General features: G+C 47.6%; 1 protein-coding gene across 1 annotated transcript in view; it reads left to right on the forward strand.

Moving 5' to 3' along the window:
- Positions 1-21,242, forward strand: part of LOC129821852 (rho GTPase-activating protein 35-like) — an 87,501-nt gene that overhangs the window by 47,501 nt on the left and 18,758 nt on the right. Inside the window, exons 2-3 of the mRNA XM_055879547.1 lie at positions 10,908-14,723; positions 18,098-18,236. Coding sequence (XP_055735522.1) covers positions 11,007-14,723; positions 18,098-18,236 — 3,856 coding nt within the window. The 5' untranslated portion in view covers positions 10,908-11,006. The remainder of the gene's footprint in view (positions 1-10,907; positions 14,724-18,097; positions 18,237-21,242) is intronic.

Genomic DNA, 21,242 nt, shown 5'->3' on the forward strand with positions numbered 1-21,242 from the left:
CCTGGATTACTGCCCCTGTGATGTGGGTGCCCTGCGTGTGTGTGTGCACTGCAGTGTCTTATGTCTCTCTCGCTCTCTCTCTGTGTGTGTGTGTGCGTGTGCGTGTGCGTGTGTGTGAGAGACGGTTAAGAAAACATCATGACACTAGTACAATGGTGACCTCTGGAATTTGTGAATACATGACCTGTGCTGAGTTTTAGTGGTACATGTTTGTTTACTAGGAACAATTTGTGCGTGTGAAATGTCTGTGGTTTGTTTTAGTGTTTGCGTCTATACACCGTATTAGGGACAGTTAGTGTAAGCTTCCTGTTGGTAAATGAAATACGGATTCATTGCATTAGTGAAAGAGGGTAATGAGTTATTTGTGCTTGCGTCACTGTATTAATGTATTACAGTGCATGTGTTTGTGTTGCACTGCATAAGTGTGTGTGTGTAGAGAATCCGTGATCATTACGTTTGCAGATTAAGAGGGCACACAGGGAGTACATTCTCTGCTCTGGTTATGCAGAGCTGTCATCACAGACACACACTCTGAATTTTTCATCTCTCCCTTCTCTCCACACCCCTTCCGTTCTTCCCTCCATCCGTTCTCTGCCAGTGAACCTCGCCTCGGCAGGAAGTGGTGTCCGTGTGAGAGTTCTCTTCCCTTATGCCCTCACTAATGGAAGCCAGGTCTCCTGAGAAAGAGAGAAGGAAGAAGAAGAGAGAGCGAGGAAGAGGAGGGGATAAGATGAGAGAGAGAGTGGTATGGAGGGGATGAGGGAGAGCAAATAAACTATATAGATATTGGGAGGGAGAAATCGAGGGAGAAGGAAACGGGGACAGGATGGATGTCAAATCAAATCAAACTTTATTTGTCACATGCGCCGAATACAACAAGTGTAGACCTTACTGTGAAATGCTTACTTACAAGCCCTTAACCAACAGTGCAGTTCAAGAAGAGTTAAGAAAATATTTACCAAATAGACTAAAGTAAAAAAAATCAAACATGCACACTCACACTCAATAACAACTCTCAGTAAATACACATACACACAAAATATACTTAGTGTGTGACAGATTGACACCACATCAGACAAAGAAAGGTTCACTTTGTGACAATGAAAAGGAAATAGAGTGACACACATATATATAATTATATTATCGCATTTTAACCCAGTCCAAAATCAAACATGGCCATTTGATTAATTGTTCTGCAGTCTTATGGCTTGGGGGTAGAAGCTGTTTAGAAGCCTTTTGGTCCTAGACATGGTGCTCCGGTATCGCTTGCCGTGCGGTAGCAGAGAAAACAGTCTATGACTTGGGTGACTGGAGTCCCTGACAATTTTATGGGCTTTCTTCTGACTCTGCCTATTATATAGGTACTGGATGGCAGGAAGCTTGGCCCCAGTGATGTTCTGGGCCGTACGCACTACCATCTGTAGCGCCTTACGGTCGGATGCCGAGCAGTTGCCATACTAGGCGGTATGATGCTACCGGTTAGGATGCTCTCGATGGTGCCGCTGTAGAACCTTTTGAGGATCTGGGAACCCATGCCAAATCTTTTCAGTCTCCTGAGGGGGAAAAGGTTTTGTCGTGCCCTCTTCACGACTGTCTTGGTATGTTTGGACCATGCCAGTTTCTTGGTGATCAATAAAATCAATTTAGCCTCAAATAAATAATGAAACATGTTCAATTTGGTTTAAATAATGCAAAAACAAAGTGTTATGGAAGAAAGTAAAAGTACAATATGTGCCATGTAAGAAAGGGTTATGTCATAATTACGTAAAATTCTGGCAAGGCGGCCCAAACTGTTGCATATACCCTGACTCTGCGTGCAATGAAGGCAAGAGAAGTGACACAATTTCACCTGGTTAATATTGCCTGCTAACCTGGATTTCTTTTAGCTAAATATGCAGGTTTAAAAATATATACTTCTGTGTATTGATTTTAAGAAAGGCATTGATGTTTATGGTTAGGTACACGTTGGAGCAACGACAGTCCTTTTTCGCAAATGCGCACCGAATCGATTATATGCAACGCAGGACACGCTAGATAAACTAGTAATATCATCAACCATGTGTAGTTAACCTCTCTAGGGTATGTGGGACGGTAGCGTCTCACCTTGTCAACAGCCCGTGAAACTGCAAGGCGCCAAATTCAAAACAACAGAAATCCCATAATTTAAAATCCTCAAGCATACATGTGTAGAAAAACACAGCATTTTTCCAGCCATAGAGAGGCGTCACAAAAAGCAGAAATATAGATCAAATTAATCACTAACCTTTGATGATCTTCATCAGATGACACTCATAGGACTTCATGTTACACAATACATGTATGTTTTGTTCGGTAAGGTTCATATTAATATCCAAAAATCTCAGTTTACATTGGCGCGTTATGTTCAGTAGTTCCAAAACATCTGGGGATTTTGCAGAGAGCCACATCAATTTACAGTGTTACACATTGAATTTTAGATCCACTTCTCCTTAATGCAACCGCTGTGTCAGATTTCAAAAAAACTTTACGGAAAAAGCAAACCATGCAATAATCTGAGTATGGCGCTCAGACGACAAATCAACCCAAAAAGATATCCGCCATGTTGGAGTCAACATAAGTCAGAAATAGCACTATAAATATTCACTTACTTTTGATGATCTTCATCAGAATGTACTTCCAGGAATCCCAGTTCCACAATAAATGTTTGTTTTGTTCAATAATGTCCATCATTTATGTCCAAATTTCTCTGTGTTGTTCAGTACACAATCTAAACTCACGACGCTCGTGCAAGTCCAGTGGAAAGTACGGACGAAAAGTTAAAAAAAGTTCCGTTACAGTTCGTAGAAACATGTCAAATGATGTATAGAATCAATCTTTAGGATGTTTTTAACATAAATCTTCAATAATGTTCCAACCGGAGAATTCCTTTGTCTTCAGAAATGCGATGGAACGCAGCTAACTCTCACATGAACATGCATGGTCAGCGCATGGTCAGCTCGTGGCACTCTGGGAGAGACCTTATTCAATCTCCTCTCATTCGCCCCCACTTCACAGTAGAAGCATCAAACAAGGTTCTATAGACTGTTGACATCAACATGACCCCATTTCCACTGTATCTTGGATAAGCAAGCGTTGAAAACCTACAAACCTCAGATTTCCCACTTCCTGGTTGGATTTTTTCTCAGGTTTTTGCCTGCCATATGAGTTCTGTTATACTCACAGACATCATTCAAACAGTTTTAGAAACTTCAGAGTGTTTCCTATCCAAATCTACTAATAATATGCATATCCTAGGATCTGGGTCTGAGTAGCAGGCAGTTTACTCTGGGCACGCTTTTCATCCGGACGTGAAAATACTGCCCCCTACCCCAAAGAAGTTCACTAGTGATTATGATTGATTGATTGTTTTTTATAAGATAAGTTTAATGCTAGCTAGCAACTTGCCTTGGTTCTTACTGCATTCGCATAACAGACAGGCTCCTCTTGGAGTGCAATGTAAAGCAGGTGGTTAGAGCATTGGACTAGTTAACCGTAAAGTTGAAAGATTGAATCCCCGAGCTGACACGGTAAAAATCTGTCGTTCTGCCCCTGAACAAGGCAGTTAACCCACCGTTCCTAGGCCGTCATTGAAAATAAGAATGTGTTCTTAGCTGACTTGCCTAGTTAAATAAAGGTGTAAAAAAAAATACTCACAAATCGGTGTCCAAAAATACCGATTTACGTTTGTTATGAAAACTTGAAATCGGCCCTAATTAATCGGCCATTCCGATTAATCGGTCGACCTCTAGTTAGCAGTGCATTAGAGCAGGCTCAGGGAGAGAGAGAGAGAGAGAGAGAGATGGGCTCAGAGAAGGCATCTTGTAGCACTGTCATCACCATCACAGAGCTTATGATTATTTTATCAAATATGGTATTGACAATGACAGCCCCCGGATATATGGAAACAGCGGCAGCTCTTTCTCAGAAACCACTGCGAGAGAGTTTTCTCTTACATATTTCCTTTATGCATAGTCTAGTGTGAAATATCAGAATAACTCAGTCAGTGTGCACAGTGAACTATTTTATCCCCTCTTAACAATCAGGCACAGCTCATAAAGATGTATGCCTTGCATACATAGGCTTAGGCTAACATTGTCTTAGTTTTCGTGGCGGTTGGTTCTCAGGGCTATGGGTTGTTTGACAGGCCTCAGGAGACCCACTGGGCTCAAAGTCAGGCCTTGTTGACGGTCTCTGGCTGAAGCCCTGTAATGAACCATTGGAATGCTTGGATCCTGTGGGCTTGGCCGTCTGGCTAGTTAAGGCCGTCTCTTCCCCCTGCCGCCCTCTGACACGCGTGTTAGTAAACTTCCCGCCCTGGTGGCCACTCTCCAGTGGCCCGGTCCCTATCGTTCCTGTGCTTCTGATTATGGAAGAAGTGATGCGCCTTGCCAGGCATAGCCCAACCCTCATCCCTGAGGGGAGGACATGAGCTCACATGACCCAGCTCTCTGACCCAGCGCTCCACTCCCCCGCCCCCGGCCGACCCGCTCCCTCATCCATGTATTTCTGGGTCGGAGGTAGATAGAATGCAGGCCCTAACCTATCCCCTTCAGCCAGGGGCTAGCGGTGAGTATGTGGCAGGACATGCGCACTATTCACACAGAGAGGGACTCAGGCTGCACTGGAACACTGTCTCTGGCTGGACAAACTGAGGCTGGTTACTATTTAGCTAGCATTGTACGTTCGGTCCTTTACAGATAGCTTTGGTTATGTCTTGTCGTATATACTCTCGCAGGTAAGGTTAAGGCAAAAGCCTCAAGACAATAGTTTTGTTTATTTCGTAGTTGCTATTTAACCAGTAACAGTTTATGCATTTTTTTTATGGTAATGGTAGTTTTGTCGGTTAGCATGCTATTGTGTCAGGGGCGATTTTCCTTTATCTCTGTGCTAACAACTGTGCCACAACAGTTTAGATGGAATGCTGCTGGTTCTCGTTGTTTATTTCACCTGTCACTAGAACAGCCTGGAAAACAGGAAAAACGGTTTTGTTTGGCATTCTTCCCAAGGTTTATGCTGAAAATATTGCTGAAATACCCACTCTCAAGTATGGTGACAGTTATAAACACGCGCGCAAACACACACACACACGCACTCCTTTTGGCTATCGAGGAAGCGCTTGGAAACGTGCAGCTGGGATAAGTCAAGTAGATGTTAGCAGCATGTCTCCAGCGTCTGCTGAACAGTTGGGATGGCTGGTCCTCAGACCTGAGGGGAAACTATAGGAGAGGTCCCTTCATTTACACCAGTGACTCGCTCAATTCGTCATAAACCAACAGGCCATGTTAAACTGAGTCAATACATCTGACCCAAATGAGTGCATGGTGATTAGTGGCTCCATCTCCATGTGTGTGTGTGTGTGTGTGTGTGTGTGTGTGTGTGTGTGTGTGTGTGTGTGTGTGTGTGTGTGTGTGTGTGTGTGTGTGTACGGTTAGCGCAATCTGTGGTAACTGCAGCTGTCATAGTTATTTGTTAATGTAGCCTTTTCCATGGCACTCCAGTATTTTGCTACTGGACATTTCCATGTAAAAGGACCCATAAAGCACCAACATGTGAAGTTTAAAGGAGCGTGTCAAAGGAAAGCTAAGAGTCTATCTTTTAGAAATTAAGAAATATATATATATGCATTTTTCAACCATTTAACTATTTAGCTATTAGCATGCATTATTGTCATGTCTGATTTTCTAAAATCACATTCCACCACCAACCGCAAATGGCCAACACGCAGTTGATATGGGTGCGCAGTTGATGAAACCAATGCTGCTTAACTCTGGTTGTAAGACCTCTCAAGTGCACAAAGTTAAAAAAAAAAAAAAAAAATCTTAGAATAGCCTAAGCCTAACTATTTGACCTAGATAGTTTGTGTATGTATTGATATGTAGGCTATTAGCAGCAGTTTACAAATACACCATGACAGCGCTATACACAAGGGGTGGAACAGTGGCAAAGGTACCCACAGGACAAACAGAATAATATTAGTCTGAGGAGAGATTAAATAGCATTAATACAACAACAATTATTCAAAACACACCTTTAGTTTACACCAAAGTTAAACAGATGTATTCTTTCTTCATAATAAGCAGGAGTAATATTCTTAGATCAGAATGACAACAGACTGTGTGCCTTTTAAGCCATTTTTTGATGTAGTTCTGTCCTTGAGCTGTTCTTGTCTATTAAAGTTCTGTATTATTTAATGTTTCATGTTTTGCGTGGACCCCAGGAAAAGTAGCTGCTGCTTTTGCAACAGCTAATGGGCATCCTAATTAAATACCAAGATCACCCCTGAACACTGACTATTTTAACCTTACAAATAGATAAACATCTTAGTTAACTACCTTACCGTAGCCATTTGATCCCTGGTTCATCGAAGGAGTGAATTATTTTATAAAGACAAGTCATTTGTTGTAATTGTAATGTTGTAGGGTGGCCAACCATCCTCCTGGCGAGTCCAGGAGAGCTAATGGGAGTGCAGGCTTTTGCTCCAGCCCGGCTCAACCACACCAACATTGTAAAAGAAATCAGCTTCTCAGTAGGATCTTGATACGCTGATTCTGGTGTGTTTGAGCAGGGTTGGATCGAAAGCCTGCACACCCAGTAGCTGTCCAGATGAAGGGTTGACAGACCACGTGTGTTTTATATCAGTGCAGTATTTTACTTCGTGGGGGTGCCTTGCTCAAGGCCACACCGGCAGGAGATATAATACATGGGATCGGAGAGCAGCAGCCTTCCATTGTCAATAGCAGTAATAGTAATGAAGGTAAATAAAAAATGGAAGTGGTTCCTTGCTGCATACAACACAATTATAAGTCACCTTTTTGGCCCTTGGTGTTATACAACTTTTTTGGGGGGGGGTGACTTTCGGACAGGTAAAAAATCTGTCCTATTTTTCCGAAGAAGAAGTGGCAAAAGGTCAATGTAAAGCCCTGCGCTGAACTCTACTTAGCTGTGCTGTGCTGTACTTTGATGTCCAAACTTATATATAGACGTCTATGATTGGTTCAGATTTGGTTCGGACCAACCAAATTCGGTCTTGTTTAGGGGCAGAGCTCATTTAAAATAATAGCCAGTGTGTACAATAATACCCAAAGGAGGATATTGCATATTTATACCTTTGTGTAGGATACATCACCTGAAGAGAATGACAATCATATCCATAATAATGCCTTTCTGTGTATTACAGAACAGGGACCCATGGTGAAATTCCGTTATCGCAATTCCGTTACCGGGTGTAAATCCACTTCACTTACTGTAGTTCAATAACCGAAAATAGATTTTTTTCAAAGTCAATGTGTCATGTCATAGCTCACACCCCATTGTTTCTGCAGACATCTTTGAATCTTAACTCTCAGAAGATATTTAAGAGTTTTTGGAAAACGTGGACACAAAAAACCGATGGAGATTTTACCAAAATTCTGTTACCGAACTTTGCATCTGCATTTGTAAAATGTTCAGTGTCAATTGTTAAAAGTAGTCATTGTGCATAGTTGAATGGTGTTTGTATGGCATACATATTAAAGTGAGAAATCTGAGTCTCGGCGCAATTCCGTTTTTCTGTGGAACTGCCCTACTATAAAACATGCCATAGCAACACTCGCATAGCGACACCATTTTCAGATCACAACCCTGTTTATATTTAGCGTAGCCTGCCTTCTTTGCGTCATGGTGTTATGTGCCACCTGTTTACCACAGTGGAACAGGTCAGCCCAGGAATTGTCATCAGTGTACTATTATATCAGTGGTAACGTAACACGGGGGACTGATAAATACTGTGAACTAATGAACTAACTTTTGTCTATCTGATGGGTTCTCGTGCCTCTGATCTGAACCAGGTCGGTGAGGAAGTAGACGGGCAGCGAGGATGAAAGCAGGGGGAGCCTTGTTGTCCTATAGCCTATCATTAGGCTCAGCTCAAAGCGGGTCACAGGCCAGTTTAATATGTAACTAGTTGAGACGATGCTCTCTGTAGTCTGCACTGGAGCCGGTCAGTGTTGAGGTAAAGGTCCAGTTAACCCCGCTGATGATGATGACGGCGTTAAACTGAAGGTCATATAACACTGGGATGGTTATGGCTCTTTATTCCACGTGGAATGCGTCTACGCTCTCAATTTCTATGCCCTGTCAGTATTGTCGAACATGCTATCAACTGAGCACGGCCCTGCAGTGGGCATGGCTCAAAGCCAATTCATGCCGGATCCGTGAAAATGTGGTCGGAGGCTCCGTGTGGAGGGTGTGACGCAATTGCGGAGGCGCGCAGAGGCCAAATTGAGCTCCATACCGCGTCGCTGTGTGCCTCCCACATTTTTGTGACGTTGGGGGAGGGCTCCGTATAGCTCTGCATGGACATGATTGGTTAATGGTAGGTGGGGTGGGAGGTCCTGTATGAACACAAACTCACTTCCTTGACAACTTCCTTCACAACGGTCCCTGCCAAAATGTCTGAAACCCTACCCTTCAAAGAATATCTTCAATAAGACATCTGTCTTATCCCCCCCATATTTAAAAAAAAAAAATTCAATACAATTAAATTCACTTTTCCTCTTTTCCTACTAGCACTGACGTTGCTGATAGCTACTTTATTGTGGAAAAATTCATTACTACGACTGTGATGTGGTTGCCTCACCTAGTTATCTTATATATGTAATCCGCAGTAGGAGGAAACGGAACCACTGGCCGCCCCACCACCATTGTTATTGTTTGTTGAGCTGAGGAGTGTTGTCCTACATGGTCCCTGAAACATTGCAGTGTCTCTATTGTGCTCTTCTAGCTCGCGTGCAATGATGTCAGAGGGGGAAAAACAGTGTTCGTTGTTTTCCGTGACTTCTTTGTTGTCATAATATCGGACGCGGTTGTTTCACCATTTAAGGATTCCAGCTTTAAGATGAATGCACTACAACTGTAAGTCGCTCTGGATGAGTGTCTGCAAAATGTGTGTTGTCCTGCTCTCTTCCACTCCCCTCTGTGCTGTTTGTTCTATGTGAAGGGCTCATTGATCTCCGGGCTAATCACTGCCAGCCAGCCCAGAGCCCTGCAGCAGGATGTAGGACCATGAATTAACCATGGCTGCCCAGGTCTTATCACCAACCAGCTCTCTATCGACCTGCAGCCCAGGCAAAGGCTCCACACTCAGCCTCCCTTCGTTACAGAGACTGGTTGTTCTGGATCTCTCAGCCAGCCCCCTTTTGATCCATTTTGATGCATGTACTGTTATAATCTCCACCCGGCACAGCCGGAAGAGGACTGGCCACCCCTCATAGCCTGGTTCCTCTCTAGGTTTCTTCCTAGGTTTTGGCCTTTCTAGGGAGTTTTTCCTAGCCACCGTGCTTCTACACCTGCATTGCTTGCTGTTTGGGGTTTTAGGCTGGGTTTCTGTACAGCACTTTGAGATATCAGCTGATGTAAGAAGGGCTATATAAATACATTTGATTTGATTTTTCATACATGTTTTACTCTGCAAATATTTTTCAAAATAAGAAATTCCTTTTGATATTGATCTCTTTTGCGCTGCCACTTGGTTATGCACCTAGTGTAGTAGGTGTGCGTTACTGTAGTGTTACAGTAAACAGAGTCTGGGTAGATAGACCTTGCTTTCCACTAACTTTCGAATCCCCCATCTTATTGTCCCCTTTCTACTATTAAACCTACAACCGTCCTACCTGTGGTCGTGGTGTGTATATATTATCTACAGTGTTTGGAGTCTCTCTCTCTCTCTCTCTCTCCTTTGTTCCGCCTTCACACTGACTCTTTATGACTAACTCAATTCAGTGGGTAGTAAGTATTCTCCAAACCCTTCCTCAAAAGCCTCGTTCATTCATCATTAACAGTGGTTTTAATGTGTTTACTAAATACATAGACGAATTAACGTGGACTGGGTGTGGGTTCCTTTTTACTGTACACAGCTGTGTTTAGTGCTTTGGGGCTTTGTCTAGTCCTTTTCTTGTTCTCTACAAGCCTGACTGTCTATCAAAATGGCATGAATGTTATCTCCCTCCTTCAGTTCTACCAATAGGAGCTCTATTTATGATTTGTAGGCCTGTGTTCTGCCAATAGAATCTGTTGTGTAGTGGTGAATGTGCTTGCTCCGAGAACAGTGTTCTGGGCATGGAAAGAAAACATCCCACAAGTGATATCTCCAGACTGTATGACACCAAATTGAACAGCTATTACATCTAGGTAAATGTCACGAGACATGCAATTTGAGATCATAATTAGTGATGCTACATCAGCCAGTCCAATTTGTCTGCGGAGTCTTTTTTTTTTCAGGAACCAGAGGGAAATGTTGTCGTTTTTTTTTTATGGAGAGGAAAGCAGCCAACATTCAATGCAGCCTTTTGAAAGGCAGTTGGGCTTCCCTAGTTGCCCAATTAGTCTCTCTCTCTACGTATGTGGATTTGTGTGTTAGTGAGAACTGTATCATCGCGTCTTGTAGAACTGCTGCCGGCTTAAAGACAACACTGTTAGATGTGAGATAATTATGTATCCTCACATAAGATCCTGTTCTGCTGTTTTGAAATGTACAAAGCAGGGAAGAATGTAGCAAACAAGCCTCAGGAAACTACTTTTAGTATGGTGGGTAGTAGAATGTCAAAACGAGGTTTAATATGAAGGAATGCATCAGTTAATAGTTACTGACTGTACTGCAGTTGCCTTAAGTAAGTTGTAGCATTCCAACAGCGTTGCTTCTGACCTCAATCTCTTCAGGAAACATTCAGAGGTGAAATGGGATCACAGATTAAACATTATTAACATCACACAGCAACGATGTGGGAATTAAATTAATTAAATGAGACATGGAACAGCCTACAAATAATGAATTGAATAATGACAATGAATCTTTCCCACAGTCTTTTATATTATTTATTTAAAAAATCTACCTTTCTCTCCTTCTCTTGTAGAGTCGGACCCAAGGCCAGTAAGAATCTTTGCATGGAAAGACCGTCCTGCAGCCTCCTCCCTAGAGCTTGTGCGCATGGCAGGATGAGTGTCTGCGTTCGATGATGATGGCAAAAAAGCAAGATGTGAAGGCGCCCACCTACAACCTGGTCGTGGTGGGCCTGTCCGGCACAGAGAAAGAGAAGGGGCAGTGTGGCGTAGGCAAGTCCTGCCTGTGCAACCGCTTCGTCCGTCCCAGCGCAGACGACTTTTACCTGGACCACACCTCCGTGCTAAGCACCAGCGACTTCGGAGGACGCGTGGTGAACAATGACCACTTCCTGTTCTGGGGGGAAACGGGGCGGGTGCTGGAGGAGGGGCCGGAGTGCAGGATGCATGTGGTGGAGCAGACAGAGTTCATTGATGACCAGACGTTCCAGCCCCACCGTTCCACAGCCCTCCAGCCTTACATCAAGAGAGCAGCTTCCAACAAGCTGGCCTCTGCAGAAAAGCTGATGTACTTCTGCACAGACCAGCTAGGGCTGGAGCAGGACTTTGAGCAGAAGCAGATGCCTGAGGGGAAGCTGATGGTGGATGGCTTCCTCCTCTGTGTGGACGTCAGCAGGGGCATGAACCGCAACTTTGACGAACAGATGAAGTTCATCACTAATCTCTACAACCAGCTAGCCAAGAACAAGAAGCCAGTGGTTCTGGTGCTCACCAAGTGCGACGAGGGGGTGGAGCGCTACATCAAGGACTCGCACACCTTCGCCCTGGCCAAGAAGAACCTCCAGGTGGTGGAGACGTCAGCACGCTCCAACGTCAACGTAGACCTGGCCTTCCTCACTCTGGTGCAGCTGATAGACAAGGGCCGGGGCAAACCCAAGATCATCCCCTACTTTGAGGCCTTGAAGCAACAGAGCCAGCAGATCGCCTCGGCTAAAGACCACTACGAATGGCAGGTCAGCCGCATCGTGAAGAACCACAATGAGACGTGGCCCAACATAAACCGGCGCATGCAGACCTCCCCAGAGTACAAGGAGTATGTCTTCCTGGAGGGCACGGCCAAAGCCAAGAAGCTCTTCCAGCAGCACGTCCACAGGCTCAAACAGGAGCACATTGAGCGAAGGCGGAAGGTCTATCTCAGCACCCTGCCTCAGGCACTGGTTTCCCTAGTCCCTGCGCTGGACGAGATCGACCACCTGAGCTGGTCCGGGGTCCAGAAGGTTCTGGAGACCAAGCGGGACTTCTCCCATTGGTTCGTTGTGTTGGACGACACCCCCTGGGAGACCACGCCACACATAGACAACATGGAGGACGAGAGGATTCCAGAGGATCTCCTGGAGACCCCTGTGGCTGAGACGATTTATGAGAGCCACCTGGAGCACCTGAGAAACGAGCGTAAAAAGGCGGAGATGAAGTGGGAGTTCAAGGAAAAGCTCAGTGCCTCTCCCTTTATCACAGCAGGCAAGCCCTGGGAGGAGGCACGCAGCTTCATCATGAATGAAGACTTCTATCAGTGGCTCGAGGAACCAGAGTACCTAGACATTTACAACAGGCACCAGAAGGAGATCATCGACCGAGCCAAGGAGGACTTCCAGGAGCTGCTGCTGGAGTACTCAGAGCTCTTCTATGAGCTGGAGGTAGACGCCAAGCCAAGTAAGGAGAAGATGGGGGCCATCCAGGAGGTGTTGGGGGAGGAGCAAAGGTTCAAGGCCCTGCAGAAGTTACAGGCAGAGAGGGACGCTTTGGTGCTCAAGCATATCCACTTTGTCTACCACCCCACCAAGGAGACCTGCCCAAATAGCCCCCACTGTGTGGACTGTAAGATCGAACAGGTTCTAGCCTCCAAGTTCCCCACTCGATACTCCTTCTTTGATAGCCATAAACCGGGTGACGGGAACGCAGATCGGATTAACCTGGTCATTCTGGGTAAAGACGGCCTGGGTAGAGAACTGGCCAATGAGATCAGGGCTTTGTGCACTAATGACGACCGGTACGTGCTGGATGGGAAAATGTATGAGTTGTCCCTCCGGCCCATAGAAGGCAACGTTCGGCTGCCGGTCAATTCCTTCCACACACCTACCTTCACCCCCCATGGTGTCCTGTGTCTCTACAACTCTAAGGAGTCACTATCCTACATTGTGGAGAGCATTGAAAAGCTCAGAGAGTCCACGCTAGGCCGAAGGGAAAACAGTCTATTTCAGCTGCCCATGAACCTTCTCCTAGTCACCAAACGGGGAGTAGGGTCCGTCAGGGACATTGGGGGGGAGACAGCCCACACACTTATCCTCCAGGGGCAGCAGGTGGCTGGGAAGCTACAGTGTGGTTACCTAGACCCCGCCTCCCCTGGGGTGGGCTATGGACGCAATGTGAACGAAAAGCAGATCAACCAGGTGTTAAAAGGTCTGTTAGAATGCCGTAGGCCCCCTGGGAGCATAGGCAGCAGCTCCCCTCCTTTACCCCCTTCCTTCAGAGACTCTCACTCCCAGCCCATCCCTGAGACAGACCTGCGGATAGTCATGTGCCTGATGTGTGGGGACGATTATGACGTGGAGCAGCTCCTTTCGCCTCTCCTGCTGCCCCAGCACTGTCGGCCGGCCTCCAGCCTGAGCAGTGGAACGTCCGTGCTCCTAGAGCTCACGGTGGGGGCTCAGAGGCACACCATCGACCTTTCCCTGCTCTCCTTCCACTCCTCATTTGCCCTACGGAAGAGCCGGCTGGTGCACGGCTACATCGCTGTGTATTCGGCCAGGCGCAAGGCATCCATGGAGACCCTGTGTGCGTTCCTGTGCGAGGTGCAGGACATCATCCCCGTGCAGCTGCTGGCGGTGGTGGAGAGTCCGGCTGAGCTGTCGGACTCTGAAGCGGCCAGGGAGCAGGTGAGCCAGGGGGAGGAGCTGGCCCGGGAGATCGAGGCCAGGTTTAACACAGTAGTGTGTGGGCCCGGAGGGGTGGTGGGAGGCCTGCACAGGATAGACCTCTTCCAGCCCTTCCTGAAGGAGGTTGTGGAGAAACGCACCATAGTGGAGGCCACACACATGTACGATAATGTAGCAGAGGCCTGCACCACTGAGAGCATGAGCCCGGCCCGCTGCAATTCCCCCAGCCCCATCAACACCCTGCTAGACTCTGAGGAGGATGTGGAGCCCTCGCCCCCCTACCCCGATGGTACCCCCACCTCCCACCTGGGGGGTTTCAAGCTCCCTGACCTGGAGTCCAGCGACGCCTTCTCGGTCATCTCCGAGATCAGCACCTTCGAGAGTAAGCTCAACAACAAGGTGCCCCCGCAGGTACGGCCCAAGCCCCCCGTACGGAAAGTCAACCTGGGGCCCTACATGGACCAGCAAGGGACCAACCGCCGCTCCTTACCCCCTGCTGTCACCTGGGCGCCGGGCAGCGACGGTGGCTACGACCCCTCGGACTACGCCGAGCCCGTGGATGCTGTGATCAAACAGCGGCCCACGGAGGAGGAGAGCATCTACTCGGTGCCCCATGACAGCACTCAGGGCAAGATCATCACCATCCGCAACGCCAACAAGCATTCTAACGGCGGGGGCAATGGCTCGGATAGCGAGGCTGACAGCAGCTCCCTGGAGCGGAGGCGGAAGATGTCTGCTCTGGGGGTGAAGCCGCGGCTGTACCGCGACCGCTCGAAACGCCTGGGCAAGTTCAGCAGCTTCCGCACTAGCTTCTCTATCGGCAGTGATGACGAGCTGGGGCCACCCAAAGCACCAGAGGAGCTGGGCGGGGCGCACAAGGGGGACAACTCTATTAACGAGGAGGGTGAGGACCCCAAGAGGAGGAACATCCTCAGGAGCCTGCGCAGAACCACCAAGGTATGTGCCCCAGGGTGGGCGGGTGTGTGTTTGTGTGTCTGTGTGTGTGTATCGTTCATCAATATGGTCACATCAGATTGCATACCTAGTTTTTATTCTTCATATCTTCACATTGTACATAGAGAAAGAGAAACTGATGTGATCCATTGCGATTTCCCCCGATGAATGACTTAATCTTTTTAATATTTTAATTTAATGAATTTATTTATTTAACTAGGAAAGTCAAATTCATATTTACAATGATGGCCTACACCGTCCAACTCTGGGCCAATTGTGCGCCGCCCTATGGGACTCCCAATCACAGCCGGTTGTGATATAGTCTGGAATCGAACCAGGGTGTCTGTAGTGACGCCTCAAGCACTGGAGATGCAGTGCCTTAGACCGCTGCGCCACTCGGGCACAATCTCTGTTAAGCTATTATAGACTACTTAATGAGTTTCTTCTGTTTAATAGTGTTGTCTTCACTTACCACCTTTATCAAATGTTACTTAGCAGCAGCGTTCCCATTGCATCGTTCAGTGTACATCACCTGTGTGCGTATATGAGCCGAGCTCAGAGTAATTAGCACTGTGCTCTAAGTCTGTTGCCAAAGGGAGTCTTCATTACTTCTATACCTAGGGATTTCTGTGTCATGTCTCTCTGCTCACTGGAGCCCATCTGGTTTGAGTCTGACAGGCTATAGAGGGTCGAGGTCTAGGTTTCCTTCCAGGCTCTTTAAATCAGTTCTGCCTTCTCTCACTCTGTGGTCCTACTTTCCTCCAAACTAGCCCAATCATGGCCCGGAAGCAGAGGGAAACTTCAGCTATTGATCTCCTCCAGCTCAGAGAAACGGTTTAATGTGTTCCCCTGAATGTACATGTGTTTATGTGTGTGGTGCTGTCATTATTTCACAAATGGACAACATTCTCAAACTTTAACCCATGTGGACATAGCTCATTAAAATTTGACACAAACACCATTAAAACTGAAGTCACATTTTTGCCAGTTTAGTTTGCCATTTCTTTCACTGGTCACCTGAACGAGGGCATGAACGAGAGTAAAAAGGAGAGAATTATTTTACCTCCCCCCCTCCACACTGTCTCTCTGTACAGCAGTTGTGTTTGATCTCAGATAAAAGCATCCCGAGCTCTAACCCACACACACTCATCCCAAATTACAAACCTGTTACTGCTACAGCCCTAGTTGCAGTCCCATAGGCTGGCTAGTTTTTAAAACGTTCTCTTCGGTAAGTAGATCGGTGCAGAGTGAACCCAACAGGTTTATAACATGCCCTGTTCACGGGTGGGCCGTCTCTCTACTCCGGAGAGTTCCGTGTTGCATCAGTGCATGAAGTCAGACCTGCCCTAAGAGCATGATAGGGGGCAGTCTCACTGAATGAAGTGAATAGAGAGTGATTGGCAGCTGAGTGGTCCAACTGTGCGGCATGTTTTCAGTAGTGCTCTAGTGCTGCAGCAAAACATGCCCAGAGACTAGTGGGACATGTCCTGGGTTTATTTTCTCCTCCTCCCACACATTCTCCTTCCCTTCCTCATTACCCCGACTCTGCCTCTCTTTACCTCCCTCCTGATGAAGAGGGATTGAGGGAATATAGGACTCAAACATAGGGCGTCAGCCTCACTTTGCCCTCCCTCCCCTCTCTTGCACACACTGCACCCTCCCTCTCCTCAGACACTCTGCAGTGAAACATTTGACCCAGCGCAGTCAGTCGTATCTGCCTGCCATAGTTCCCGTTCACACAGAAAGGCTGACATAAGTGCCACCTAAGTGGGAGCGAAGGTAGTGTATATGATTAGACTGGCTGGGAGAGGGACACAAACCACCCTGTCGCTGTGTGTCTGCCTGCCTGCCTGGCTGTGGGTGGGTGATAATTACCTTTAGTGTCAGAAGGGAGGACATGTGATTTATGTTTTCACACACAGTGATGATGTCCCTTTACGCCATAGACTATACGAGTGTTTTATATATCCTGAATGATGCTCCGTAACATCACAAATCTAGAGAGAATTAGTTGGCGGAACCAGTATAGGAGGAACTTAATTTAACCACCCAAAACAAATAAAACAAAACTGCTTAATGGGTCTAAGCTAGCTACTCCCCTTACTGCAGAGCACAGCCGTAGGGCTGATCTGGGGCCTGTGCCCCAGCTCCACTTACATTAGAGTCTTTATTACTTAATGGGAGCCAAAACAAGGTCATCAGGTTCCCAGATCAGCTGTCTCTCTATTGATGAGGATCACTATAGAACCAGCTGTAGCTTAGCGTGCCCTTAGGGCACCGCACATTTGGTTCATTATAATCAACAAAGAGTGTCCCTGTAAGTCTGACCTGAGGTCAGGGTAGAACCAGCCAGACCTGTCTCTGCCTGGCTGCTGTTAGGCCTCAACAGTGAGTACACAGTGGAAACTAACTAACCCATTTCTCCCTGTTCATATACATTCACCTCAGACTGTGGCTGGCTGACTTGTCAGAGGTCTCTCTCCATCTTGTTCTTTCTCTCCACCGAGGGGGGTGGGGGGGGGGGGGGGGGGGGGGGGGGGGGTCGTGTATTGCAATGCGCAATTGGCTAGGGAGGTGGCACTGTTCTCAAATCAGTTAAACAAAAGGAGAGACAGATTGCAAGGACGGGGCCTCATAAAACAAGAACAATAAGGCGGGTGTGGAAAAAGCAGAGTTTTGGGGTTGTGACTGTAGCCGGGGGAATGTCGGGTGGTGGGCAGGGCGGTGGTGGCGGGTAATGGAGTGGGGTAACTGGAGCAGATCGGCCGGGCGAGGGCGGCTAGGCTCACTCCGAGTATCATGCTGCGCCGCTCTGCTCTCTGCCTGACAGTCCTACGGCTCTCCAGCCCCAGTACCTAGCCAACCGTGGAGCTCTGACTCAGCTCTCAGCTCAGTTTGTCTGAAAGGCTTGAACGGCACAGAAGTAGCTGCAGTAGCTTACAAGATAGAATTGAATTCGGATAACAGCAGTAAGTTAGGGACCTCTTAGAAACGACAAATGTTTTTCGGGTTGGGGCAATGCCCGAGGGATGCAGTGTCGTGGAAAGGGAGTGTGACAAGGGAGAGGAAAGAGAGTGCGGAGGATAAAGAAAAGATAGAGAGGTGAAAAGTGGAACGGAGATGTGTATCACACGCACAGCTCGAGACAGGAATGTATGATTCTTATCAGCTTAGGCCTTGAGAAGAGTCTGCTGCAAGGATGTGTATGTGGGTTGTGTTGTGTTGGCTGATGTTACGAATTAAAGTATGGTGATGCGTGTGTTAAAATTGTGCCCATGTCTACGGTCTAAAAATCAATCCATGTCTCGGATGGATAATGAACAGAGAGGAAAACGCAGCTCTCCTCGTTCTCATCAATCTCTCCGTCCCTCTCTCAGAAACCGCGGCCCAAGCCCAGGCATTCCTTATCCAAAGTAGAAAGCAACTACTTTGGCGTGCCATTGGCCAACGTGGTGACACCTGACCGACCCATCCCGCTCTTCATCGACAAGTGCATCCGATATATCGAGGCAACAGGTAAGCTTCCACGTATTACACAGAGGCTGCAATTGTTGTTCTGAGTGGATGCTATTGATTACTGAGACTGTGGAGAAGATCTATACAGTGGCGTATAGAGGGAGTGGGTGGCACATCACTATTCAGGGAGCAAAGGTCACAAGCAGTTTCTGACCTCAGTATCAGCAAGGTCTCGCTCTCTCTCTCTCGCTCTCTCTCTCCCTCTCTCTCTCGCTCTCTCCCCTTTTCACAGTCTTCACTTTCAGCCCACATACCTCTACCTTTCCATTATATTCCTCTCTCCCCCCTAAGAATCCCCAGTCAGTGATTTATCAGTAGTTTCTGGTGGGACTGTGGTTCTCCCCGGAGGAAGCGTCTGTCGTTTTCTCTAAGTCAGAGCTGTTCCTGTGATAGAGCTGGATGTCTCGCTCTCTTTCCCCCCTCTGCTTCTCTCTGTTGGAGTTGTTCTGCTGTTCGTGTTTGCCTGTGGCGCTGTAGGTGGCCTTAGTGACAGCAGCGGCCCTGGTCAAACGTAGTGCACTATATAGGGAATAGGTTACCATTTGGGAAGCAGTCTCTGTGTTGTGTTGGACACCTACCAATAACAGTGCTCGTGGTGCTGTGTGGTCTGCCTTAGTTTAGAGAGTTTTATGCAGTGCTTCTGGGTTAGTGTGTGTTTGCGTGGGTGCGCATGCGCGTGCACATTGACGAGTGAGAGCGTTTGAAAGGGTGTGTTCGTGTGTGTGTGGAGCAGGTTGACTGTCTCTCTGTTGGCTGTCTCTCTGTGTGTGTGTGTGTGTGTGTATCTCCCTCCCTCTGTGTGTGTCTCTCTTTCTGTCTCCCTGTGGAACGGGGTGCACAGATGGGGCTCAGTTAACCCTGTTGCCACGCTCTGCCCTAATGGTCCTCATGCTACCTCTGCCCTGGGCCCACAAAGGGCATGATGCTCAGCCTAACATCAGCTGTTACTCAAGCACCCTAGGAGACTAATGTGTGTGTGTGTGTGTGTGTGTGTGTGTGTGTGTGTGTGTGTGTGTGTGTGTGTGTGTGTGTGTGTGTGTGTGTGTGTGTGTGTGTGTGTGTGTGTGTGTGTGTGTGTGTGTGTGTGTGTCTCGGGAAGGTGGTTGAAGTGACAGGTCTGAATACACAGGGGCATTATTATATGAAACACCTTTGATACTCAAGCAGAAAAAATGATTCCATGAAGCAAATGAGCGCATTCGGTGTAGAATGCACAGTGGAGATCACAGTATTCTGTGTGTTGTTGTGTTTGTGTGTGGATGCCAAAGCAATGACATGCCTTATTGACAGTTTTGGCAGTGCATTCCTGGGCAAGCTCTTGTCTGATTAAACCATTCCCACACACGGATTCAAGTCAGACGCATCTGTGCTGCTGTATGTGGGTAAAGGGAGCAGAGATACGTGTTTGAGTCAGGGCACCAGTGAGGCTCTCGCTGCCACCCTCGCCCACCTGAGTGCATTTAGCTACCACAAGGGGCATCGTGTAGTGGGACACACACCACCTCCTTGGTTTCTCTCCTGTATGCCTCCCTCTCTTTTCCCCTAATCCACCGTTTCCTCTCCTCTCTTCCCCTGCAGATTCCAGCGTGTCCTCCTTTAGCCTTCTCTCCATCTAGTCTCTTTCTTTCACCACTCCTCTCTCCTTGCCCCCTCTGCCTTTCTCTGCCTCTGCTTTTTACTGTCTCTTTCTCTCTCTACCTCTGTCTCGCCCTGCCTCTGTCTCTCTGTGTCTCTGCCTTTCTCTGCTTCTGCCTTTTACTGCCTCTGTCTCTCTCTACCTCTGTCTCACGCTGCCTCTGTCTCGCCCTGCCTCTGTCTCGCCCTGCCTCTGTCTCTCTGTGTCTCTGCCTTTCTCTGCCTCTGTCTCGTGCTGCCTCTGTCTCTCTGTCTCTGCCTTTCTCTGCCTCTGTCTCACGCTGCCTCTGTCTCACGCTGCCTCTGTCTCACGCTGCCTCTGTCTCACGCTGCCTCTGTCTCGCCATGCCTCTGTCTCTCTGTGTCTCTGCCTCTGTCTCACTCTGCCGCTGTCTCGCGCTGCCTCTGTCTTGCCCTGCCTCTGTCTCTCTGTGTCTCTGCCTTTCTCTGCCTCTGTCTCGCCCTGCCTCTGTCTCGCCCTGCCTCTGTCTCTCTGTGTCTCTACTTTTCTCTGCCTCTGTCTAAAGCTGGCTCTGTCTCGCGCTGCCTCTGTCTCTCTGTCTCTGCCTTTCTCTGCCTCTGTCTCGCGCCCTGCCTCTCTCTCGCCCTGCCTCTCTCTGCCTCTGTCTGTCTCTCTCTCACACTCTCTCTGTCTGTGTTCAGAGGCAGTGGGGTAGTGGTAATCCTCTGTCCGATAGCTCCCTCCTTCAGATCGATATCACAGAGCAGGAAATTAGATCAACCTTTGGGTTCAGCTCTTTTCTCTGTGTGCACCGGGAGGGAGAAGGAACCCACTGCAGCAACACAACACACAGCCCTTTTCACCACATCCTCTGATTACACGCTCACTACGGAGTCTGTGCACAAACGCAAATCAATAAAGGCATGCACAAAAGTATGCACACGCGCTCAGATGGCGACACACCCAAATGCTTTACATGAGTGGCATCAGAAACGCTCACAATGTTAAACACACTCACACACTGACATGCACACTCCGACTTAAATGTGCCGTCCAGTTTTATAAGTCACGGAGGCTGTTTAAGGGTGTTGTTGCCAACGTGACATACATTTTTTTGTTCATTACGTCATCCTAACATTCAGTGGTGCTAGTGTCCAGAGCTTACATACCAACATGCTCACTAAAATGATCTACAGTGTGTCTTTACTTATTACGGTAGTGTACTGTAATATTATTGCTGTAAAATAAACTTAGTCAGGGGTCAAATGTGCGTTTGGGTGTGCGGGGGTGTGCATGTGTCTCTCTGTGTGTGTGTGTACGTGTGCCTGTGTCTTTCTTGTGCCCCCCCCCCCCCCTTTTGTTGAGTATGACAGAGGACTCTCCTATAACTGTAACTCTAAAGGTGTCCA

Source organism: Salvelinus fontinalis, chromosome 24 (assembly GCF_029448725.1).
Source record: "Salvelinus fontinalis isolate EN_2023a chromosome 24, ASM2944872v1, whole genome shotgun sequence".
In the NCBI taxonomy this organism is placed as follows: Eukaryota; Metazoa; Chordata; class Actinopteri; order Salmoniformes; family Salmonidae; genus Salvelinus; species Salvelinus fontinalis.